Source organism: Lolium perenne, chromosome 3 (genome assembly GCF_019359855.2).
Source record: "Lolium perenne isolate Kyuss_39 chromosome 3, Kyuss_2.0, whole genome shotgun sequence".
Lineage (NCBI taxonomy): Eukaryota > Viridiplantae > Streptophyta > Magnoliopsida > Poales > Poaceae > Lolium > Lolium perenne.
The window spans coordinates 293,663,835-293,686,314 of NC_067246.2; the positions used below are offsets into that span (position 1 = coordinate 293,663,835).

At 43.0% G+C, this 22,480-nt stretch overlaps 3 protein-coding genes and 1 non-coding gene across 4 annotated transcripts; 2 read left to right on the forward strand and 2 right to left on the reverse strand.

The window, feature by feature from the left end:
- The first annotated feature begins 246 nt into the window (after nt 1-246).
- LOC127345153 (abhydrolase domain-containing protein C22H12.03) lies at nt 247-5,246 on the forward strand. The gene is made up of 13 exons (XM_051371588.2): nt 247-455; nt 2,148-2,294; nt 2,377-2,403; nt 2,524-2,614; nt 2,754-2,797; nt 2,885-2,983; nt 3,518-3,575; nt 3,690-3,742; nt 3,853-3,954; nt 4,056-4,121; nt 4,256-4,380; nt 4,460-4,631; nt 4,840-5,246. The coding sequence occupies exons 1-13, from the start codon at nt 342-344 to the stop codon at nt 4,924-4,926; spliced, it is 1,185 nt and encodes a 394-aa protein (XP_051227548.1). The 5' UTR covers nt 247-341; the 3' UTR covers nt 4,927-5,246.
- A 2,996-nt stretch (nt 5,247-8,242) lies between these two features.
- On the forward strand, nt 8,243-9,169 carry LOC127345151 (ethylene-responsive transcription factor ERF020-like). The gene has a single exon (XM_051371587.2). The coding sequence runs from the start codon at nt 8,549-8,551 to the stop codon at nt 9,086-9,088; it is 540 nt and encodes a 179-aa protein (XP_051227547.1). The 5' UTR covers nt 8,243-8,548; the 3' UTR covers nt 9,089-9,169.
- Nucleotides 9,170-12,537: 3,368 nt separating this feature from the next.
- On the reverse strand, nt 12,538-16,122 carry LOC127345150 (uncharacterized). Its single transcript, XM_051371585.2, has 3 exons — nt 15,831-16,122; nt 15,054-15,199; nt 12,538-13,412 (listed from the first exon to the last, which is right to left on the reverse strand). Exons 1-3 carry the CDS (start codon nt 16,051-16,053, stop codon nt 12,735-12,737), a joined length of 1,047 nt encoding a protein of 348 aa, XP_051227545.1. The 5' UTR covers nt 16,054-16,122; the 3' UTR covers nt 12,538-12,734.
- A 2,401-nt stretch (nt 16,123-18,523) lies between these two features.
- TRNAI-UAU (transfer RNA isoleucine (anticodon UAU)) lies at nt 18,524-18,597 on the reverse strand. The gene has a single exon. It is a non-coding gene; the product is annotated as a tRNA-Ile (tRNA).
- Between the last annotated feature and the right edge of the window lie 3,883 nt (nt 18,598-22,480).

Here is a 22,480-nt window from a genome sequence, read left to right on the forward strand (position 1 = left end):
GCCCATTCAACCAAAGACAACGCTGTCGTGGCAGCCTTGCTGGCCCACATTCCTCAGACCACACGTCGCGCAGCCACGCAAGACCACTCAGGATTGGACCCAGTTTCTCAAAAAAAAAAACTCAGGATTGGACCCACCAGGCGGAGACAGATTGTGTGCTGGGCCCGCACGGCAGCGTCTCTCAGGCTCCTTGGGTTCTCCGCCCGCAGCTTTCTTCTCCGTCGTTCCCCACCACCGAAATAAACAAACACGATTTAATTCTTTTCCCAGTGACGCGGCGGGCACACCGATTCGCTCCTGCCTCTCGGTGCGCCCACCCCGAGCTACTCGCCGGTGATCCGATGGCGGCGCCGCCGCCGCGCGCCCTCGCAGCGGAGCCGAGGAGGGCGCCGCTCTCCGTGGGCCTCGCGCCGCCGCGGCGCGGGGCCAGGGCTGCGGTGTCGCGCTCCCGACAGGTACTGGTCTCTCCAGCTGGTTTCCGTGATCGAAATCGTCCTTAGATAGATTGCTTCGTGAGTTCGTAGTTTCAGTGGCTTGTTCGCCGTGGAGCTACGGGCCCTCGTACTCTCGTCTCGCGCTGGCTAGCTTGGGGCTTGGGCTAGATGCGAGGTTTTGGTGCGATTTTGAGGGCGTGCGGTTACTGCGGCGGGGGTGGCGACGGACGCAATGTAGATGCAATCAGGGCAGCGGGACTGCAGGAATGCATCTCTGCTGCAAGTGGTGTCTACTATTTAGTTCACAGCGTTGATTGTGATTATTCACTTCGTCTCCAAACACATATCATCCCAAAATTTGCTTGTGTCAATCGGGTTCAACTTTTAATGGACCTCATTTTTTTTCACCTACAGTACAAATATTGAAATCCTTGTGTGTTGATGCTTCGATGAGCCCTCACTGATAGGATTTTTGTGCAGTTTTTAGCGTCCGTAATGATTATCGGCCTATCTAGTGTAGGCGTGCGTAATGAACTGATGATGCTCCGCGGCTGCAGTTTCTGTCGTGACCATGGCAACATAGTACATTTGCCACACACGCTGACTGTTCCATCAAAACGGTTGGTGATGAAACAGGGCAACTAAAAGTACTATGCGATGAAACAGAGAAAGGACGTGGACTGTAATCTGGGACTCTAAATTTGAAGCCAATTAGTATGCACAATGTGGAACCTACGTGGCTTTAAAAATTTGTGCAGAAACTGCTGATTCGACTTTCCATTTCTTGTACTGTTGTATGCGGTCCAAAATTTTAAATGCAGTTACAAAATTTCTTTCTTCTGGTCAGACGATTGTCCAATTTCTGCACTACGTCCAACATTTTTAGTGGCTGGTGCGCCGTGGAGCCACGGGTACTTGTACTTTCGTCTCACGTTGGCTAGATGCAAGGTTTTTGTTAGATTTTTAGGGCGTGCCGATACAGCGGCTGGGGTGGCGATGGACACAATGTAGATGCAATCAGGGCAGCTCGACTGCACAAATTTCTGTTTCAGATGGCACATTTTCTTTCAGTGTGACATCGCTGTGTCTAATAGTTAGTTCATACATTGATTGTGATTTTTCACTTCGTCTCCAAACACGTGTCTGCCTGAGCCCAGATGTACTAGCTAGATGGTAAAAATTGCTTGGGCCTATCGGTCGAATTTTTCATGGACCTTACTTTTTTCTCCGAGAAAACTTAAAAATCCTCAAGTCTTCATGTACTGATGATCCTCACTGATACAATTTTTTGTGCAATTTTAAGTGGATGTCCTATGTAGTGTAGGTGTGAGGAATGATGCTTGGCAACTGCAGCTTCCACTGTGATGGTGCCAACATAGTACATTTGCCACAGTTCTTACACTGATTATTCTATCAGAATGTGCAGTAAACAAACATAATATGTCATGAAACAGGGAGAGGGGCGTGGACTGTAATTTGGGATTCTAAATTTGTATTTTGTAACCAACTACTATTCACAATGTGGAATCTGCATGACTTGTTAATTTGTGCAGTAGCCGCTATGTTCGACTATCCATTTCTTGTATTGTCAGAGACGTTCTTAAATTGTAATTGCAGTTATATAATTCCAGTTTTGTGCTTCGACATCTTTCCAATTTCTTACTACCTCCAGTATTCTGAAATTTAATTATGATATTATGCTTTGTATTATAGGAAATTGTTTATAGTCGTGGCCGGCTGGTATCGACCAATTTCAATTCAAGGTCATTGCTGTGTCCTCCTTGCCGTTGTACTCAAGTGGCTTTTGCTGACACAAAGATTTCTTATCAGCCTGATGCTGATAAGCATGCTGGAGTTCTGGTAAGGAAGCTTGAAGCTATGAAATTATACGATGAATTGTTCTTCCCCATGCCACCTAATTATTTCTACATTGCCCCTACAGGCCTATGAACTGGTTCAAGGGAAGCTTGTAAGTGTTGCATTCACAGCAATGATTTTATCTCTAGTTGTCAAATTCTGTAGCGCAACAGCTCATTACTTGAAATGGCCTGGCGGAATGCAAGTTTAATCATCACTTACTTTACCTCAGGTACAATGGAACTCATTTATGGACAAATCAATACCTGATCCACCAACAGCTGTACTCCTTCATGGCATCCTTGGGAGCGGGAAAAACTGGGGTAAATGAACACTCTAATTGTCTGATTTGCGATTTCGATTAACGTTTGCAAATGAGTGAAATGCTCTGACATGTTAAAAAAGTGTTCTGTCTGAGTCAAGGATATGAAATTGTTTTAATTAATTATATTTTCCATGAAGGGTCCTTTGCTAAGAGGTTAGCTCAGGAATTTCCGATGTGGCAGGTCAATACATCTAAAGTTCTGCTAATGATCTGAGCTTAATACTACAAGGACACAAATGAAAACTAAAGCTGACTTCTCTGCATGCAGTTTCTCTTGGTTGATTTGCGTTGCCATGGTGATTCAGCGTCAATTAAGAAAAGAGGACCACACACTGTTGCCTCAACTGCTTTTGATGTTCTAAAGCTGGTTTGTATTTTCTGCTCGCTGCTAATCTCTATTTTATCTTCTAATATCTACGCTAAATGTGTTTGTTACATCCAATATCAATCTAAATAAAATGTATAGCTTTTTTAAAAGGACATCATAAAGGTGAAAGAGTACCCGAATAATATACGTGCATATGTGTGCTTTACATATAGCTATATGTATTGCGAATTAGGCAGCATATCATGTGCGCATACCTCTTTGATGCCACAGTCCATATTTTAACTAGCTTACTTATGGGCATGCTTGTGAAAAGTGAAGCTTTAAGAGACATATTAACATCAGAACTGAATCATATAGTATATAATGCAGATTACATCTACTGATTTGTACTAATTACCATGAAGTGCCTGAATCTATTGCCTAGCAAGCACTACACCTGGTTTAAAATTTTGAAATCATATTTAGTGCTGTTTCTTATTTCCCAGTCGAAGTAAACTAATTTTCGATTTTCAATTCACTTGGCTTTTCTTTATAATCTGTATTACCTAATGCTAATCCGTCTGAATACAACAGATTGGGCAACTCAGGCTATCCCCTCGTGTGTTGGTTGGTCACAGCTTTGGTGGAAAAGGTTTTTCTGTTTCCTTTCCTTTCTCTTATTTGACATGCCATGCACCTCCTATGTGTGTTATGGTTGCTATTGTAGACAATCCATAAGTTTCCAGTTATCCAATTGTGCTTGCAGTGGCTTTGAGTATGGTAGAACAAGCTGCAAAACCACTTCCCCGTCCTGTTAGGGTAAGCCCACCTAATTCGTCAGAGTTATATCAGTGTGGCAATAATAGAATGCTAGCTATCATTTTTAATCACGTGTGTTGAATTTCTTTGCTGTATTCTGTTCCTTGAAGGTATGGGTACTTGACGCTACTCCTGGTAAAGTTCGTTCTGGGTTGGATGGCGAAGATCACCCTGCTGAACTTATTGAGTTCCTCAGAAGAATGCCTAGGCAGGTTGGTCTTTTTGAATTATCTACGCTTGTATTACTGAGTAGTCAAGAAAAGTGGCCCTAGTTCTATCATTCATTGTTTCTTTTCTGCCATTGAAAATACAGGTTAATTCAAAGCAGGAAGTTGTTGATGCTCTCGTTAAGGCAAAGTTTTCTCTGGATGTTGCACGGGTATGCTTGAATACAACCCTTTTATTGAGATGCTGTTGCAAAGTTTTTACTTGATTTTAGTGGTCTGGAATTACTTCATTTCACTTTGTCCAGTGAAACAAGATATTTCAGTTTGTTGTTCATTCTTTGTTCAGTGGGTGGCAACAAATCTCAGACGAAGCAGTCCAGTAGGACTACGATCTTCTTCAAGCTTCTCGTGGATATTCGACCTAAATGGCATCTCCGAGATGTACAAGTCATATGAAGATACTAACTTATGGTAAGCCATCGGCAATGCCTGTTGCAACAATCTAAAATTTGCGAACTGTGTTGGACAGCTAATTAAATGCACCATGCAGGGGGATTGTAGATGATGTGCCACGGGGGGTTCACATTAATTTCCTTAAGGCCGAAAGAAGTTTGCATAGATGGGCTCTTGAAGACCTCCAGAGAATTCATACGGCGGAGGAGCTGGCTGCAGATGAGGCTGGAGGGGTGGAAATGCATCTGCTTGAAGATGCTGGACATTGGGTATGCATGCTGCCTAGATACTGTGGCAACCATTCCCTTTTCTTTTTACTACAATCACAAATGCCCTTATATTAAGGATATGCTCATAGTCATAAGCCATGCCATGTATAATAACTCTGCTAAATGGGATGTTGCATGCCATACAGTATAGTATAGATATATTGGTTTACCAATAAATTTAATTCTGCACCCACATCTCTCCTTTCAGGTTCATGCAGATAACCCTGATGGGCTCTTCAGAATCCTATCATCGACCTTCCGCGTCGAGACTTCCATAAGAGGGGTGCAGGATTGAGGTACAGAAACCCAAAGGTGCTGCAGTGCCGCCACTTCGGCGGCTTATGCCTCACATGAAGACGATACAGGTAAATTGCATCGTAGTAGTACATGTATTTCAGTTTTGTAGAATACGGAGATCTGAAAAAAGAACCGTAGCCATGGGGCGAGCTGAGATCATTGGCGTGGTAGTGCAAGCATTTGTTCATTCATTCGTTCCATGTATCGTGTATGTAACTTGAGAGTGGGCTGCAGCTATACTGTAACAAACCAAAACATGTAATTATCTTGTCATATGCTACTGAATAAATATGTAAATGTAGAAACTGGTGTTACAAATGGTGGAAAACTGAGAGCTGAAGCATTTTAGGCAAAAATTATGGGCAGCGTACACACGGGCTGTGCGCCTGTAACATGGTGCGCATCATTTACACGCCGCTGCCGACCTGCTTCTGGCCTATCGGGTTCGAGCCGGCCGGTCTCTCCTGGCAGGGGATGCTGGACGGCGTCGTTCCTGGGGCTGGGCAAATGTGTGGGTTTCGGGTACAAGGGCAACACGTCGGGCAGCGATTGCTACCTGAGGTTGGCCCTCTTCAACGGCAACGGCTGCCTGGGCATGGTGCACCTCGAGCTCCTCGCGAGCCTCGTGACCTGAAGTCGCGGGTCTCTTCTGCCATCGTCATTCGCCTTTGCCAGCGGCACCGGCACCGTGTTCAATGGTGGTTACTGGCAAGGCGAGGAGACAGAGCCGGCCCTGGCAGAAGAGATGGGCGCGGAGTACAGGGCGGCATTTCAGCAGGCTCGTCTAATAGGAGCTGCTGGAATGATCTTGCAAGATTGCCCTTCTAGTATTTCCAGCCAGCCAGGTGCTCACGGTAGTCCAGCAGGGGAATTGGGGAAAGAAAAGGAGCCATGACCGATTCAAAGGTCAAAGCTCACTGGTCACTGAATCCGTGTGTACACTTCACTTCAAACGTCACAGCTCACGTCGCAAGAGAAAAAGGAGAGTAAACGTGGTCCGGAGTGGCGAGCCTCGCGATCGTGTCCGAGTCAGACGTCGACGTTTCAGTTTTCGGTGCGCAGGGCTGTCTCGAAACGAAGGGATAATTGAGCACATGCTCTTATTAACATCGAAGCAAATCTGCACCTTGGTAGTGTTAGCCACTTATTACTACTACTAATACTTGGTCAGCTGACAGTAGATACGTCGGGCTCCGTCATCGGCTGAGCGGGACAGAATTGACTTGACCTCCCATGCTTTAATTTGGTGAAACACAAGTGATCCCTTTTCTTTCTGAGTGAAACCGCGAGCTCTGTTCTGGGTGGCATGTTTGACACATGCAGGACATGCTTGCCTCGCCAAAATGGAACGAGATTTACTTTTAGTTAGGTATATACGTAGTGCGTGTGCTAGCCTCTCACTCTTTTATGTCCCGTCGCTGGCGAAGCCGACCAGACCCAACGCCACAAGGGGACCGATATGCCACTCATGTTCTAAGTGGACCAAGAAAGCGCAAGAATACTGTTCGTTTACGAGGAAACAGTTTTCTAGTTTGCAATCAATCCGTTCCACAATTCTAACCATGATTTTAATTATAATCATATCTAAAATAACAACAATAAATATGGAACAAAAGAGTGCTATACCATGTTCATACAAAACCATGAATGATGGCAAAGAAAAATGTCTATGCAATTTGGGTTTAAATTTGAACTAAAACCACGACATGAATTATAGAATGAAGAGAGTAATAATGTATGTACAAAACTTTGAAAGATGGCAAGAAAATGTCTTTGTAAATAAAAATAATATGAATCAAGAGATTACCTTTCTCTGACTTTTTCTCTAAGTTCACTTCTAACTTTGGTTTTGTTACCAACATACATGGCATGGGTTTTGACATGGTTTGCTAGTTTCTTCCTCCCCGGGAGCGGTGTTTTGGAACATGGGTTCATATGCTCTCTATATTTTGAAATGCATCTTACATACATTTTAAATTTTAGAAAAAATTGAAACTAAAAGTTCGCACGTACATCTTCACGTGTTACATGCTCACAGAGTCGTTTCATAAAAAATCGACTTATCATGTGACGTGTGTAAAAAAGACAAAATTCAGTGCTAAAAATAATGCTTTTCACAAGATAAACTTTCTCTTTTTTATATAGACCACACAAAATATTGGTTTTTCGTGGAACTTGACGAACGCACGTATATTATGAAGATGTACATGTAGAATTTTTTGTCCAAATTTTTCGACGTTTTGAAATATATATTTTTAGTAGAGGGAGCATACGCACCCAGGAGCCGAATTGAATTTCCGCTTCCTCCCCTCCTTGTTTTGTTTTCATCCTCCTCGTCTGTTATTTCCTCCCTATAACACTAGTGAGCTCGAGCTCCTGCTCCTCATGGTGCCATGCATGTTCCTTGTTTCTCCTCTTCTTAGGTATTTGTTTCTTAAATTATATATACATTGATGTAATTAATTCATTTTTGCCAGCATGGACGAATATATGATAGATCACGTCACATAAGTAAGAGTACGGGTTCGGAGGGTAAGGAACCAAGTTTGTCTGCTTTAGAAAGATGTTGGAGCAAAACTATACAATATAGAAGTACGCGAAAACTTGGTTCATAACTAGACAACTAAATTTATGTTTGTGTTTTCTTTTGAGAAATATTTATATTTTGGTTGCAGCAGTTGTTTGGTTGCAACGCAGGAAAATCACGGAGAATTTCTATAGAGTTTGAGTACATATCATAGTTATCATAGACACATAGAAAAATTTCTAAGTGGTCTAATATCTTGCTAAAAATCCTATGGAATTGCAGTTTAAGAAAGCAATCCATTTTTTTTGAGAGTTTAGTCATTTGAATGAAATGGTTTCTATTGGAAAAATTACTGTGGCTAAGAATCCTACAAAATTTGTTTAGAAATCCTTTGAATCAAACATGCCCTAAACATTTTTACTTACTTGGTTTATAAATAGAAAGTTAATTTTCTCTCTATGTTTTCCTTTGACAAACATCTTTTTGCTCGTTACATGGAGAAGCACATATGCTTAGATAATTAGATTGGTCAAGTAAACAGCATAGTCAGCTATGTCATATAGTTACATAATACAATAATTATTATTTTACGACTTGTTTGCAGGAAAGTCAGCCCCAACAATTCTAATGTTGTAGTAGAGTTTCCAAGGTCGCAGCCTTCTAGACACGATGCATACAGAGAGAGAGGGGCTTCCCCATAAAATGTGATGGCGACCTGGGGAGCCTACCATCATAGCGTGTTCATACGAGACGTGCGACCATAAAAAACGCTTTGACCCTTTGAAGATTTTGACCCCGCCGCCGTTGCTCTCGTACCGACCACAAATATCGAACACCACACGGCTGTAGGCTGTCTTACTGCACCTATCCACTCACAGGTCACAGCTCGATAGCAAGGTCAAACTCCAAGCCGATTCGATCCTTCATGCATGCATGGTCAACTCGTTTGTGGGTTGACCTCTCGCACCTATATAGAGCGCAGTACGTACGAACTCATGCAAGCTCGACCGGTGCAGCAGCTAGCAGCCAGCCAGAGAGTCAACTGAAGATTAGCTCGGCGTCCCGGAGGTCAGCTTGATCGATCATCGCGGCGATGAGCCGGGCGGAGGCGGAGGAGGAGCGGTGCCGGTACAAGGGCGTGCGGCGGCGGCGGTGGGGGAAGTGGGTGTCGGAGATCCGGGTGCCCGGGACGAGGGAGCGCCTGTGGCTCGGCTCCTACGCCACGCCCGAGGGCGCCGCGGTGGCGCACGACACCGCCGTCTACTTCCTCCGCGGCGGCCTCCTCGCAGACAGTGGCGCGTCGGCGCTCAACTTCCCGGAGCGCGCGGCCGCCGCGTACGGCACCGGCTCCGTCGCGCCCCTGTCGCCGCGGTCCGTGCAGAGCGTGGCGTCCGACGCCGGCATGGCCGCCGACGCGCAGCTCGTGGCGGCGCGGGACAGCGCGGCCGAGGCCGCCGCCACCGGGCCGAGGCAGTACGCGGAGCTGCGCGCCGGCGCCGGCGCCGCGCAGGGTGGCGCGAACGCGTACGCGTACACGCATATGGGCGGCGGGTATAGTGGCGGCAGCAGTGGCGGCAGGGAGCAGCTCGTTCACGGGGACATTAGCGTCGATGACATGGAGATTTTGATGTAAAAGCATACATACTCAAATTTTTTAAGACCAGTACAGTCGAATTAGCTATGCAATGAATAAAGATTACGTCGTCGAACAACCTGATCCGTGCTGCGATTGGCCCAGAGTGTGGCATATTCCCTCCGTACCACGAAGAATGTCTTAGTTTTTTTAAAATTTAGATGTTTCTAGACAATAAATAACACCTACTTACATCTAAATTTTGAAAACTCATGCATTTTTCGAGGAACGGAAGAAGTAGTACGATTGAAATTCGCCACTTGAAATCAAGTGTTGACATTTGACACTAGTGCAGCTCCATCAAGATGAAACAGTTTTGATGGGGACTTGAAACGAATCTATCGCGATAACTAGAGGTTTAGGCGAGGTTTGGGCGATGGTGCCGGGTTTGTTGACCAGGCAATACTAGCTAAGGTGGCCAGCCTCGGACCGAGACCGATGAATCGCCACTTCACCAGCGACACTTTTCGCCTGTCGACCGAGGATGGAACAGATGACGCGCTCCAGCACCTCTTCCTCGACCGTTCGCCCAAGGTTCCGGGCCCCCGAACGGACCAACCGAACATTCTACTCCAGGAACTAGAAGAGACGGAAACAATTTTGTTAAGAAGTCGTTTGGAAGCCAGATTTTCATTTTATTTGTAGCATTTTGAAATGAATTACATTGTAATTCCAGAAATGGACACTTGTTTGGTTGCCACAGGAATTGTAAATGACAGTAGAATTCAATATTGAATTTGTTTGGTTGCCACAGGAATTGTGAATGACAGGTTTCAGTTCGGAATTGTGATTACACATGGCATCATTTTGCTGGATTTCCTAAATGAAATGATGGCTCAATTCTGTGGCAACCAAACAGCCCACCTATGGAATTTTAAAATGAATTCCAGGATTTCAGGCTCAAATGATGGATACCAAACGACCTCTAAGGGTGTGCCTAGGCTCAGTCTACGTCATCAGCTTTTTGCTCCTCTTTGGCAATGCCTCCGCCCTCACCACCAGCCTAATCGCCAACCATCCCGCCTACGGCCAGCCCGCTGCCGCGACGCTTCGCCACCCTACCCTATCGAAGCGCCACCACCGCCAGTTCACCGCCGCCTCGGCCATCCCTCTAAGCTCCGTTTCCTCCCTCACTCCTAACCATAAGTTTCATCCTTGCTGTCATCGGCTTCGGCTCGGCGAACGTTCCTCCGCCTCCTCCCCCGTCGTAGAGTCATTGCCAAGAAGAAGAGATGGGAGATAAGGATAAGATGATGCACGAATCTTGGCACGATTCAACGGCTGAAGATTTAGCAAAACCGTTTTGTTAAGTCTCATTTCACTATTTTTTGATGGAAAAATTCACGGTTGACTTAAGATTTATCAAGTCTCAATGGCTTCATAAAATACAGTTTCAATTTAGTGAAAATATATCAAGTTATAGCAAAAACTCTCATTGCCTCCCCAGGTCCGGTGATCTCTTTATTTTAGAAAAAAAATATGAAAAATGATATTTACATGTTTCAAAACATCTGAAAAAAATCTGTGTGTAGACAATGATATATCCTACAAGTATGCTCTTGTTCATGATTCGTGTCACGGGAAGGTTATTTCTCGTACGCCTCGTGGGAACTGCCTATATCTAAGTAAAGGGTTATGTAGAAAATCCCTTCCAATTTATCATCACAGGTAAGTCGGACGTCATAAATAGGTTAGGTTTTTCCTAGGTATAGTTTTCTACCAACAAAGATGTGATGTTAGAATAATCGTAACGCTAAACTCTTTGAATTCTAGGCTACACAAAAATAAGAAAATTTGAGTTCTAAAAATATGCATTTTTACTATACTTAGATCCATATCTTTATTTTTTTTTATTTTTTGTGTGTATCTGAGAATATGAAGTATTTTCAAATAGGATTCTGCATGTTTGTTAGAAACATTATTGAGTTTATCCTGATTTTTTACAATTTTAATACCTAAAAACATGATCTTGGAGTTGAAAATAAATAATTGGATCACATGAGCTTGCGAGCTACAAATCTACTCAAGTTATACCTTTTATTAAACAGTAGTTGCACCGTCTCTAAATCACCTTTTCTGGTCATGTAATCACTTAAAAACTTGGCAATAAGATTACCCTGTGCATCAAAATCAATGCAGAGTCCGAGGGCTCTGACTCATTTTCGTAGAAAACCCAAAAACAATCTCCAGAACATGCATTTGACCTTGGTGCAGGTTCCGAGTGCATGTTGACGAGATGAAATCGGCATACGTACGTGTGCTAGTGCAGTCCCCAAATTCGGCCACGAGTTCTCGACCAATACCAAATACAGGCCGTGTTTGTGAAAGAAAAAACAACACATTCAGATCTGACGGCTGGAATCGATCATCTAAACGAGTACTCTTTTCCTAGCAATCCTGACTACGGTCCAGTTCTTTTGGCGGCTTTTTGGAGAAGCTGCCCCCCCAGCTTCCTGGGAAGCCGGTTCTAAAAATTTTCGAGGCTTCTAGAATAGCTAAGGCTAAACTAATTTGGAAGCCTCACAAAATTTTGTCATCGGCTTCCTCAGGAAGCTGGGGGAGGGCAGTTTCTCGGAGAAGCTACCAAAAAAACTGGGCCTACGTCAGGTAACCTGGGCGGACTCTGTAGTCTGTCTTCTAGAGACAGGGAGACGGCATGACGCAGTAACTTCCATCGCGACGACGTCGCAGAATTAACTGTGAACAGTTGAACTGTCGCCACTCAGGTCACTGACACTGCGTTGTGCTTGTGCATTTCTACCCTGCCCAGTCCTTGGTCGTTACTCGCGCTACCCTGTTGCACATTTCCTCTACTGCATTTGACGAGTTCTTCAGAACATCGCCTAGAAGGAAATAAAGTCCAATAACAGAAGCTGGCACCGTAAATTCTTCGCGCTTGCTATCAGTAAATGTCAGCATTTTAACACCAAATGGGAGCAGAGCACAGTGGATATTCAGAGGTCGGCAGGTAAAGAGGAAAAAGGGCACCAAAATGAGCAGAAGCTTTGGACGCGGATATTAGCACGCACACAAAAGACGCGTTCGTTCGCGGATGTGGGTTCTGATCGTGTCACAATCTCTCCCCATCCCTAGCTTTGTGCCTGACGCGTTTGGGTAATCAGACGCGACAGACTGTTGGCCACTACTTGTGCCTGTATGCATTTCTCACATAACAGATGCCAAATGCAAGATCTTGAAAATGATTTAGATACAGATAGGCTCTAACAAAGAAAAGAAAAACAAGATACGGATAGGAGCAGAAAAGGCCAACATGTCATGACGAGCAACATAGTCACATACCACCGCTATACTCTCGGGTCCTGCGTCGTTTCTTTTTTCTCATAAAAAGGGAAAAAGGTTGTACAAGGACTAACAGTAAATACAGATAAAAACTCCAGGAGAAGCTGACTGATCACTGCACATAGTCACATACCACCGCTATACTCTCGGGTCCTGCGTCGTTTCTTTTTTCTCATAAAAAGGGAAAAAGGTTGTACAAGGACTAACAGTAAATACATTATTTGATCCAAGAAACAGAAGAAAAAACAGCCTCCCCACATGATGTGACCGCTGACCGGACGAGATTACTGAATTATGTACAAATCGAACACAACAGTTCGCTGTGCCATGCCGCAAGTACGAGGCTTCACGCGCTATCTTCCTTCGGTTTCTGGCTCAGCTCCGCGTACTGGCCTCCCAGCAGCTGCAGTACCTCGCTCCACAGGCAAGAAGGGTCGGCCGTCAGCGCGTCCGTTATCAGGCCTGAGCTGCAGGAGGTAACGACCCAGTACCCCGCGTCGATCTCGCTCAGCAGCTGGTCGTGATCCCAAGCGGAGTACCCGACGTAGAACTTCAGGTCCTCAGGGTTAACTGCACCGTTCTTCATCAGGTGGCCAGCCTTCTGCAGGTCGGTCCTGAACCCGAAGCATACGCCCGGCGCCACCTCTTCGAACCCCTTGATGGGCCTGCCCTCGTTGGTCCGCATCAAGAATACACTCATATCAACAGGGCCTCCGAAGAACAGGGAGCAGTCGCTGAAAGGTGTCGCCTGGTCGCGGAAGGATGGATTCACGTGTTTCATCTTTGTGTAGAGTGGGCGATTCAGGATGACGCCGAATGGGCCATCGTAGGCGTCTCTTGAACCTAGTTTCAGGAGGAGGATGACAGTTCTCTCGAAGGTACCGTTCCCATCAAGCTCTTCCGTGGCAACCAACACACAGCCAGATTCTGGGGCAGAGATGGAATGGGCCCATTTCCGAGGAAGACAGTGTACTGGGCCATCGAATGATGTCTGTGGTAGAGTATTTACGTCGACTGCTTGCTCCTAATTTGAAAACATTATGGAGAGTAAATTAGGAAAAAAAAGATCAAGTGTACTGACAGGACAAAACATAAAATTTTCAGGACAAGCAAAATAGTAAATAAGGCAATGCTTTTGTATTAAGAATAGCTCACTGAATATCTTATCACTACATAATGGAAATGCTCAAGCAGTGTGATGGTTAAAAGTGAAGATAACTCCATTATTCTACCGGCAGGAAGTTTAACTGGAATTGAGTTAAAGACCATAGCGAGAACCTTTATGAAATCCAGTGTCAAGGCAAATTACACACATATGTCATAGTTCAAAATCTAATCTCAATGCCCCTCCAAAAAGAAAAAAGAGAGACAAGAATAGTGTTAACTAGGATAAAAAGTTAACTCTAGAGACTAGAATAGTTACTTAGTTAGAACAAAATGCGTGCTATGGACAGCACAATTCACTTATTTCTGCAAGTTTCTAAGTTCTCATGAAACTCCTTTCGGCATTTCTTAAGTATGATGTTGGGTGATCATACAGGCCGAGTGAACCTACACAATAGCATTCTCTCTGATATGATGAATGTTCGTCTACAGGGAAAAAAAGAAAATACAAGAAAAACATCAACTAGGATGAAAAAAATGACTCTAGAATACTTAGAACAAAATGTGTGCTATGAATAGTTCAATACACTTAGCTCTGCTTAAGTTTCCAAGTTCTCATGAAGCTCTTCTTAGCTTTGTTAAGTATGATGTTGTGTTAACATACAGGCCAGGTGAGCCTACGCAATTTCACTGTCTCTGATATGATGGCACCTAAATAATATAACTGCAGAGTAACAATATTTCCAGCTAATTCATTTCGGTTTTAAAGTGTATTTAGTCAACGATATCCTAATTAGGGAACTACTAAATACAAGAAAAGTTTCAACTAGGATGAAAAAAATGACTCTAGAATACTGAGAACAAAATGTGTCCTATGGACAATCCGATACAGTTAGCTCTTATTAAGTTTCCAAGTCCTCATCAAGCTCTTCTTAGCTTTGTTAAGTATGATGTTGTGTTAACATACAGGCCAGGTGAGCCTACGCAATTTCATTGTCTCTGATATGATGGCACCTAAATAATATAACTGCAGAGTAACAATATTTCCAGCTAATTCATTTCGGTTTTAAAGTGTATTTAGTCAACGATATCCTAATTGGGGAACTACTAAATAGAAGAAAAGTTTCAACTAGGATGAAAAAAATGACTCTAGAATACTGAGAACAAAATGTGTCCTATGGACAATTCGATACAGTTAGCTCTTATTAAGTTTCCAAGTCCTCATGGAGCGCTTAGCTCTTGTTAAGTATGATATTGTGTTAACAACAGGCCAGGTGAGCCTACGTAATTTCATTGTCTCTGATATGATGGCACCTAAATAATATGACTTACAGAGTAATAATATGTCCAGCTAATTCATTTCGGTTTTAAAGTGTATTTGGTCAATGTTATCCTAGTTAGCCCGCTACGCTAAATAATAATCACTTAAAAGGACCGTGCTTAGTACCCAGCATGAGTGGAATTTACGAAGCAGACCACCTAGTTTCCAAATATTGTCTTCATTTACAAGATAATGGACAGCCACAGCTGCAATAAATTAGATGAAAAGTATTGGTCTTACCGACTTCGGAATCACAAAGCTTGCCCTCACATCCCGCCAATACGACAAGTTGCTGGGTACATACATGGTGTCATTGGATTTCGGTTCGCCATGGGTTTGGCTCATTGCATTGTCATCTCCAATGGGAGAAGATGCATCGCCTTTTCCTGCATTAAGAAAGACATCAATTCTACAGAGTCTTTATCAATCCTGCTTAGGCATTTCCACTAAGCATGGTAGTAAAGAGACATCAAACATATCTTAATATGATGGCTCCACTATTCACACCGGAACAAAGAACTGCGGCTGAGGGAAAAAGCCACGCATCAACTAGAGCTAGAAGTTGACATTTTGTACATCAGAGTCGGTGCAGTCAACCGTTACAAATTTTCTTATTTCCACCATTACAAGTTTTCAATCACAAAAACATTTTGATATCGAAAAAGGGGAATAGACCCTCAAGCCTGAGGAGTCCATTCTAATGTTCAATTTTTTTCCTCCACTAGCTTATCTACCACCAATTGCAACTAAATTTACCATTATTACTAACAGCAAACTCTGATTGATGCGAGGATCATGTCATGTTTCCTAATTCGATCATTTCGTGACCCAGACCGTAGCGATCACCGGAAAGAGGATACCAGAATCCCCTCCCCTGGTCCTATCAGCCCGATACGCATCGAATCTACTACAAAGGGGGGTTTGACCACCTCCCCCGCGCGCCGAGATCCCTCTGTTCCCACGACTACAACCCGAAGAGCATGGAAGCTCTCATCTTATCAAGAGAGAATAATTTACCGGAAGAAGAGGCCTTGTTCCTGGGCTCGTCGGCGTCGGGACTGCTGTGGCTCTTCTTCCCCGACGCGCTCGCCGCCAACCTGGGCCACCGCGGCCCCCTCGTCGACCCGACAGCCAGCGAGCCGGCCTCCCCGGCGGGGAGGGGAGCCCACGTCGGCGGCGGGTTGCGCCTGGGCGCGAGGAAGGGCCCGCCGGCCTTCAAGTTGAGGGCCCGCATGTCCATGGCTGCGAGGGGGCGGTGGGTGGCTCGGCCTTGGGGTCGGAGTGGAATTTTTTTAGATCGCAGAAGAAGAGAGAGTGCAGGAGGAAGGAGGAGCTTAACTAACTGGGGTGTCTGGGGCCCGCATGACAGGGAGAGTGGTTGCTTATTTCGGTGGCGCTTAAGCGGCTTACGTGTCCAGGTTTTATTTTCCTTGATTTGTGCACATGTTGGTTCCAGAACTACTGTTCCATTGTATAATTTGCCTCATACCAATACACATTTATGTCACTGGTCGTGATGTGTAGGCAGCACGACAAATGTATGGATACTTCAAGAGTATGGTTGTGCATTGAATCGGCAGGTACATGATTATCCCGGTTCAACGAGAGGAGGCAAGCAAAATACATCTATGGCGGACCAGGGCCCTCATTGGTGGAAAGGTTTCGTTTCTTTGCTAAATCCTGAAGTTAGAATAAAATTCTTTTTACTCTATCCTCATTTTGGTGATGCGTCTAGCATTGTGGGACAAAACATTGAGTCGTCTGCTAGACGGGACTACTGAGATTCGATTGATTTTCATGTTTGGTTTCAGATCAGGTTGTTATCATTGACGATGGTTGCTTTTCTGGTGCGTCTTAGCATGACGGACAAAGATGTCATTGTTACTGGCATTGTTTGTCTTACCATGGTTGTTATCGTTTGTCTACTACAACAATCTCTACTGTGACAAAAAAATAATCTATTTTTGCTTATGGAGGGGCGACAATGGCGGCGCGGCTTCGGCTTGCACTAGTGTTTGTACTCGTCGCTATGAGCTGTTTGTACTGTTGATGATTATTAATAGATCGACAGAATTTCGAAAAAAAGTAAAAGAAAATTTTAACAAAAAATTGAAAGAATCGACCCTGATGAGGTAGTGACGTTTCACGAATTCCCTACTTCGTTGTGAAGCTTTGGCATTTGGGAGTACCAAGCGCAATTAGGGGTGCAAACGGATCGGATCGGATTTTGCTCATACCATATCTTTTACCATATATTTTTGTCGGATTCGGATTGGAGCGGATATTGACTAGTTTCGGATTTAAATGCGGATATATCGAACTGCGGATTCGAATCGAAAATGGAGCGGAGTCGGACCGGAAATAAACATAGCCGGATATATACTCTCATCGGTAGATAGTTATAATTTTTTGTAAATATTGCGAGGAATTTAAATTTTCAATTAACAAAAAAAGACATAATTTATGCTAAAACTCAAGAATTGATAGAATTTAGAGCTAAACATGTTTACCAAATAAATTAGGTGACTCAGTAACTACTAACCTTGTAAACTTGCCTTGGCATTTGACTCAAAATCTGATTATCCGGTTTAAAACCTTCAAATTATTCTAATTATATTTTGGTTAATCTATATCCTCTGAAAACTGCAAACGGAGGCCGAGCTACATGTAGCCCTTAATTTTCAAAAATTCAAAGATCATAGTTTTAAGTTTTTAAAAAATATAAAAAAAATCCTAGATGTAGGTAATGATGAAATCTATAAACGTGCAAAATCTCAATGTGAATTTTTTTGTATTGTAAACTACATAAAGATAACAAAATCTGACAGGTTTATAGTTTTAAAATATGCACTATTCACTATTCTCAGATCCACACATTTGTCATTTTTTGTGTAGCATAGAGTAGGAAGAATTTCACATTAAAATTTTGCATGTTCGTAGATTTCATCATTAGCTACATCCAGATTTTTTTTTTCAGAATTTTTAGAAACTTAAAATATAATTTTCGAATTTTTAAAAATAAAGAGCTATATATCCACCAAATTATTTAAAATCAGATATGGACACCTAAAGATTTCAGCATTGAAATTATCCTACGTAGTATCTATTTACACCCCTACGCGCAATGGCCAACGAAGGTGACGGTGTAGACGACCTCACCTTGGAGTGGAGCTACTCTTCTATCGTATCTCTTCCTATTGACGTGAGCACTCGCTCGGCACCATAGTCGTACGCAACGATGAATGCTAGTAACAGTGACGTTTTTGTTGGTCGTGGCAATGTGCGGCGTCTTTTTGTGCAGCTAGTTGTGTATGTCATCATTGCTCATGCCCTAATGTGCCGACCAAAGGAGCAGAACAACATGATACTAGCATAGTATGGGGCAATGGAGCGAAATAGATTTTAGGGTGACGCGACGACTCGGGAATTCTTGTACAGTACTATAAAAACAAGCTCATGTTGTCGTTTTGTGAAGCACAAGCGGACTCTTCAATTCTTCAGTGGATGACGGAACACGTACACGTTTATCCCGTGTATGTAGAACAAAAACGCAGCATACCTTTTCACTTGTGATCAGCAAACATTGTGTGCGGCGGGTAGAATCAAATTTTTTTTTGCAAAACAGATAAACGCAGCATACCTTTTCACTTGTGATCAGCAAACATTGTGTGCGGCGGGTAGAATCAATTTTTTTTTTGCAAAACAGATAATTCTCCCGGCGGGGCTCGAACCCGCGACCTTCGGCTCATAAGACCAACGCTCTAACCAACTGAGCTACGGGAGATGTTGTGATATAACGAAGCTTCCATAGTATATACTACTATATATAAAAGCTGACCACTTTTGCTTCAACCTCATTCACTTGGTTACTGTTGATGCACATGAATAGTATCGTATGAAAATTGCTACATGCATACTACCTGGAAAAAACAATACCATGAGCCTCTTTGCTGTCCTGTGAGCCGTCCAATTCACTGTTCAGTTCAGTGTTGCATATGAACTTGAACGTCTTTGCTGGCCTGTGAGCCCTCCAAATCACTGTTCAGTGTTCCATATGAACAGTAAACGCGATGAACAGTACCAACGGCTACAGTAATTGTACCATGAACAATACAACTATATTATTTTTTGTGGCACTTGCCTCATATTTCTTTTGATGTTAAATAACATAATTCTTCATTTTATTATAATTATTTTTTTCAATCTGTGACATAATTATTTTCTTCCAGTGAGTGACCGCGCCAACCTTTAACATATCGGCCCGGCGGTACTTACCCTCTAGCCCCGACTTTTTTTCGAAGTTTCTTTTTTTCCAATTATTCGACAGTGGTTTTTCCACACACTTTTCTGACCACAAATTTTTCACGGTTGTTACCCTAAAGTAGTTCGTCAACGGTAACTGTAATTCGCCAATAGTATTCTTCCTATTCTTTGGTCATAAGTTTTCGAGATAACTTCCATGCGTAGTTTGCTACCACTAGTTTCCTCACATTGTTATTTTTCTCTTCTTTGATAGTAGTTATTCCAAATATTTTCCCGACATAATATTACGGTTGTAACATTGACACTCATTTGCCAACTTCTTCCACATTAATTTTTCGACATAGATCTACCACTGCTGACAGTTATTCCACATTAATCCTTCATCAGCACACCAGTAATTATTCGTCACAAATCTTTAGCTTCAGTAGTAATTTCTCTATAGTAATTATTTGATAGTAATTTTGCAATGACGACTAATCCTTCAATGGTAACTATTAGACAACAACAAATACGAAAAAAAATCCGCCACACAAGTTGATTTTGCAAAATTAATCATATGCACGTGTAGGCCAAACGGCCACCATAAACTACAAAAAGATAGCTCATAAGAACTAAATATTGACTAAACATTCTACATGATCGACACCACAGGCGCGGCGTGCGTCGCGCTACACTTCCTAGTATTAATGAATTATTTGCTGATCTCAACGGCACTTGCTCTTTTTATCATCTAATCTCAATTTCTACACAATAAGTATTGTGGGATACTGAACCAAATGTGTTCAAACACGCACTTGATATGATCCTGATTGCACTTCACTAGTACACGTCACCCCTTCACACAGGGCACTAGTAGAAAAACGCTCATCTATACCGGTTCGTAAGGGCCATTTGCACCGGTTTCTCAACCGGTATAAAAGATCCGGTACAAAAGGCTCCCTACATTTGGTACCGGTTCCTTACGAACCGGTATTAATGGCGCCTCCACGTGGGCGTCCAGGAGAGCGCACGGCGAGGGAGCTTTGGTACCGGTTTGTATTACAAACCGGTATCAAAGGTTGCCTGCCGCGGTAGAGAAAATGCAGAAATCTCTGCCGCGGCAGAGAATTCAGGGTTTAGGGTTTTAGGAGGGGTTTAGGGGTATCGGAGCGTTTCGTATCACGTCGATGCACCAGAAACGCGTTTGGGTTTACATAGTACATATGAAGATCAAGGTGATGCATATCAAGTTGGTGCATATAATATAACACACATGTAATTGCATAAGTAGTACTCTTCGATGCATATCAAGTCGATGCACCAGAATAAAGTAGTACATGCATGAAGATCGATCTTCATGCGTAGTGGTACTCTCCGAGGCATACTATCTATTACATGTACCATAGTGGTACACTCCAAGTCGAACTATATATACACAAAGCAATCGAGGAGCGGGAGAAGATCTTTATGCATAGTGGAACTCTCCGGATGGTGGTATGACTTCCCGAAGGAAAAATCCCGACAATTCCTCGCCAATTGCTTTGAAGCGCTCCTCGATTGAGATCTTCTCCCGCTTTCTTCTCAAATGTAAAAGAATAAGATACAAATGAATACATGAAACTCAGCACAACTTATGGTAACAAAATAAATTTGTGAATATTGTTTTCGTACCTCTTTATTTCTTTCATTATTCGCTCTCTCGCTGACAATTCTGTGGATGTACTCGCAAACGTAGTATCCACATAGATCAGTCCCCTGTGGTTGTTTCGCACATTTCTGTACAAGAATATAATTCAGTCAAACAATAATCAAGTATGATAAAGGTGTGTGGACCTAGGTAACTACTACTTTCTTTGTTCGCACGCCATATCAGCTTCGGTGCCCATTGAAAGGACTGATCTTCCTTGATGAAAGTTTCCCATACGCTACCCGACAAAAGAAAATGCACAAAAGAGTTATCAATCAGTTGATATCAGGAAATTCACAAAAAAACCGATAAGAATTTGAATTACCTTTTGAGCATAAGAAAACAAGACTTGTATAGTATAAGCTCTTTGGTTAGTGAGTCAAAGACTTCAACTTCTCCTTCGTACATTTTAATGACGATAAGAATAAAGTGAAACCTACGCAAGTTTAAATATGTAGTGTCATATATATAAGTCATCAGTTAATATTTTAACATATGGTGAGCAAAATAGAATGTGTTATAAGAGAGTAACACTCACTGGAAGTTGTAAGGCCAAAGTATTATCTTTTTGTTACGTTGTCGCTTCAAAAACCTTAGCAAAGTCTCCGGTGTATCCCTGTTATAGAGGGGTTCTTCTATGGTCCTGACATGCATTGTGTCCGGGTCAATGAACCCAATGTCCGTGATTTCATCCCTTTTGCATTCGAGCATCTTCGATCTGCATAACATAGCGCACAAAAGATTATAATTTGCAGATAATGAAGGAGCTTAGCTAAAGACTTCTCTGTCTTGTCCTCTACTCCCATATTGAGATACACAAGTTACGATCCCTATCTAGCTAGTCTTCTGAGTTTTCTTCGTCTGTTTACCTTTCTTCTGACTGCGACGCAACCATGGACAATCTTCATTGTTTAAGATGATGCTTGGGTCATTTTTTACCTAGAAGGGTGGAATATCATCAAACTTATTATAATCTTCTGACATGTCTGTCTTGTCCTCTACTCCCACGATGTTTCTTTTTCCTGAAAGAACTATGTGCCGCTTTGGCTCATTGTATGATGTGTCATCTTGCCTTTCTTTTCTTTTTTTCGGTTTGCTAGACATGTCCTTCACATAAAAAACCTGAGCCACTTCACTGGCTAGGACGAATGGTTCGGTGTCGTACCCTAGATTCTTGAAATCCACTGTAGTCATTCCGTACTGCGGGTCTACCTGTACCCCGTCTTTCAGGTTGAACCATTTGCACCGGAACAAAGGGACCTTGAAATTAGGTTCATAGTCAAGTTCCCATATCTCCTCTATGTACCCATAATATGTGACCTTGTTCCCATTGCCATCTTCTGCATCAAAGCGGACACCACTGTTTTGGTTGGTGCTCTTTTTGTCTTGGGCGAAAGTGTAAAATGTGTTCCCATTAATCTCGTACCCTTGAAAATTCAATATAGTAGAAGATGGTTGCTTGGCCAACAAGTATAGCTGCTCGTCATCGGTGACATTCATGAGACGTGTTTGCAACCAACCGCCGAAAGTCTTCATGTGTTCTCCATCAATCCAATCTTCACGTTGCTCCGGGTATTTAGAGCGTAAGATATCCTTGTGTTCCTCTTTGTACGGAGCCACCAAGATGGAATTATGTAGAACTGTGTAGTGTGCTTGAGTGAAAGAATGTCCGTCCATACACGTTGCTTTCTTTCCTAGCGTGCCTTTTCCACGCAGTCTCCCCTCATAGCGTGATTCA

Excerpts from the sequence above, each read along its gene's own strand:
- LOC127345153 (XM_051371588.2), top strand. The coding sequence starts at position 342 with ATGGCGGCGCCGCCGCCGCGCGCCCTCGCAGCGGAGCCGAGGAGGGCG. Across the intron at positions 2,295-2,376 it reads ATAAGCATGCTGGAGTTCTG|GCCTATGAACTGGTTCAAGG; the intron begins GTAAGGAAGCTT and ends TTGCCCCTACAG. Across the intron at positions 4,632-4,839 it reads TTGAAGATGCTGGACATTGG|GTTCATGCAGATAACCCTGA; the intron begins GTATGCATGCTG and ends CTCTCCTTTCAG.
- LOC127345151 (XM_051371587.2), top strand. The coding sequence starts at position 8,549 with ATGAGCCGGGCGGAGGCGGAGGAGGAGCGGTGCCGGTACAAGGGCGTG.
- LOC127345150 (XM_051371585.2), bottom strand. The coding sequence starts at position 16,053 with ATGGACATGCGGGCCCTCAACTTGAAGGCCGGCGGGCCCTTCCTCGCG. Across the intron at positions 15,200-15,830 it reads GAACAAGGCCTCTTCTTCCG|GAAAAGGCGATGCATCTTCT; the intron begins GTAAATTATTCT and ends TTCTTAATGCAG. Across the intron at positions 13,413-15,053 it reads GCTTTGTGATTCCGAAGTCG|GAGCAAGCAGTCGACGTAAA; the intron begins GTAAGACCAATA and ends TTTTCAAATTAG.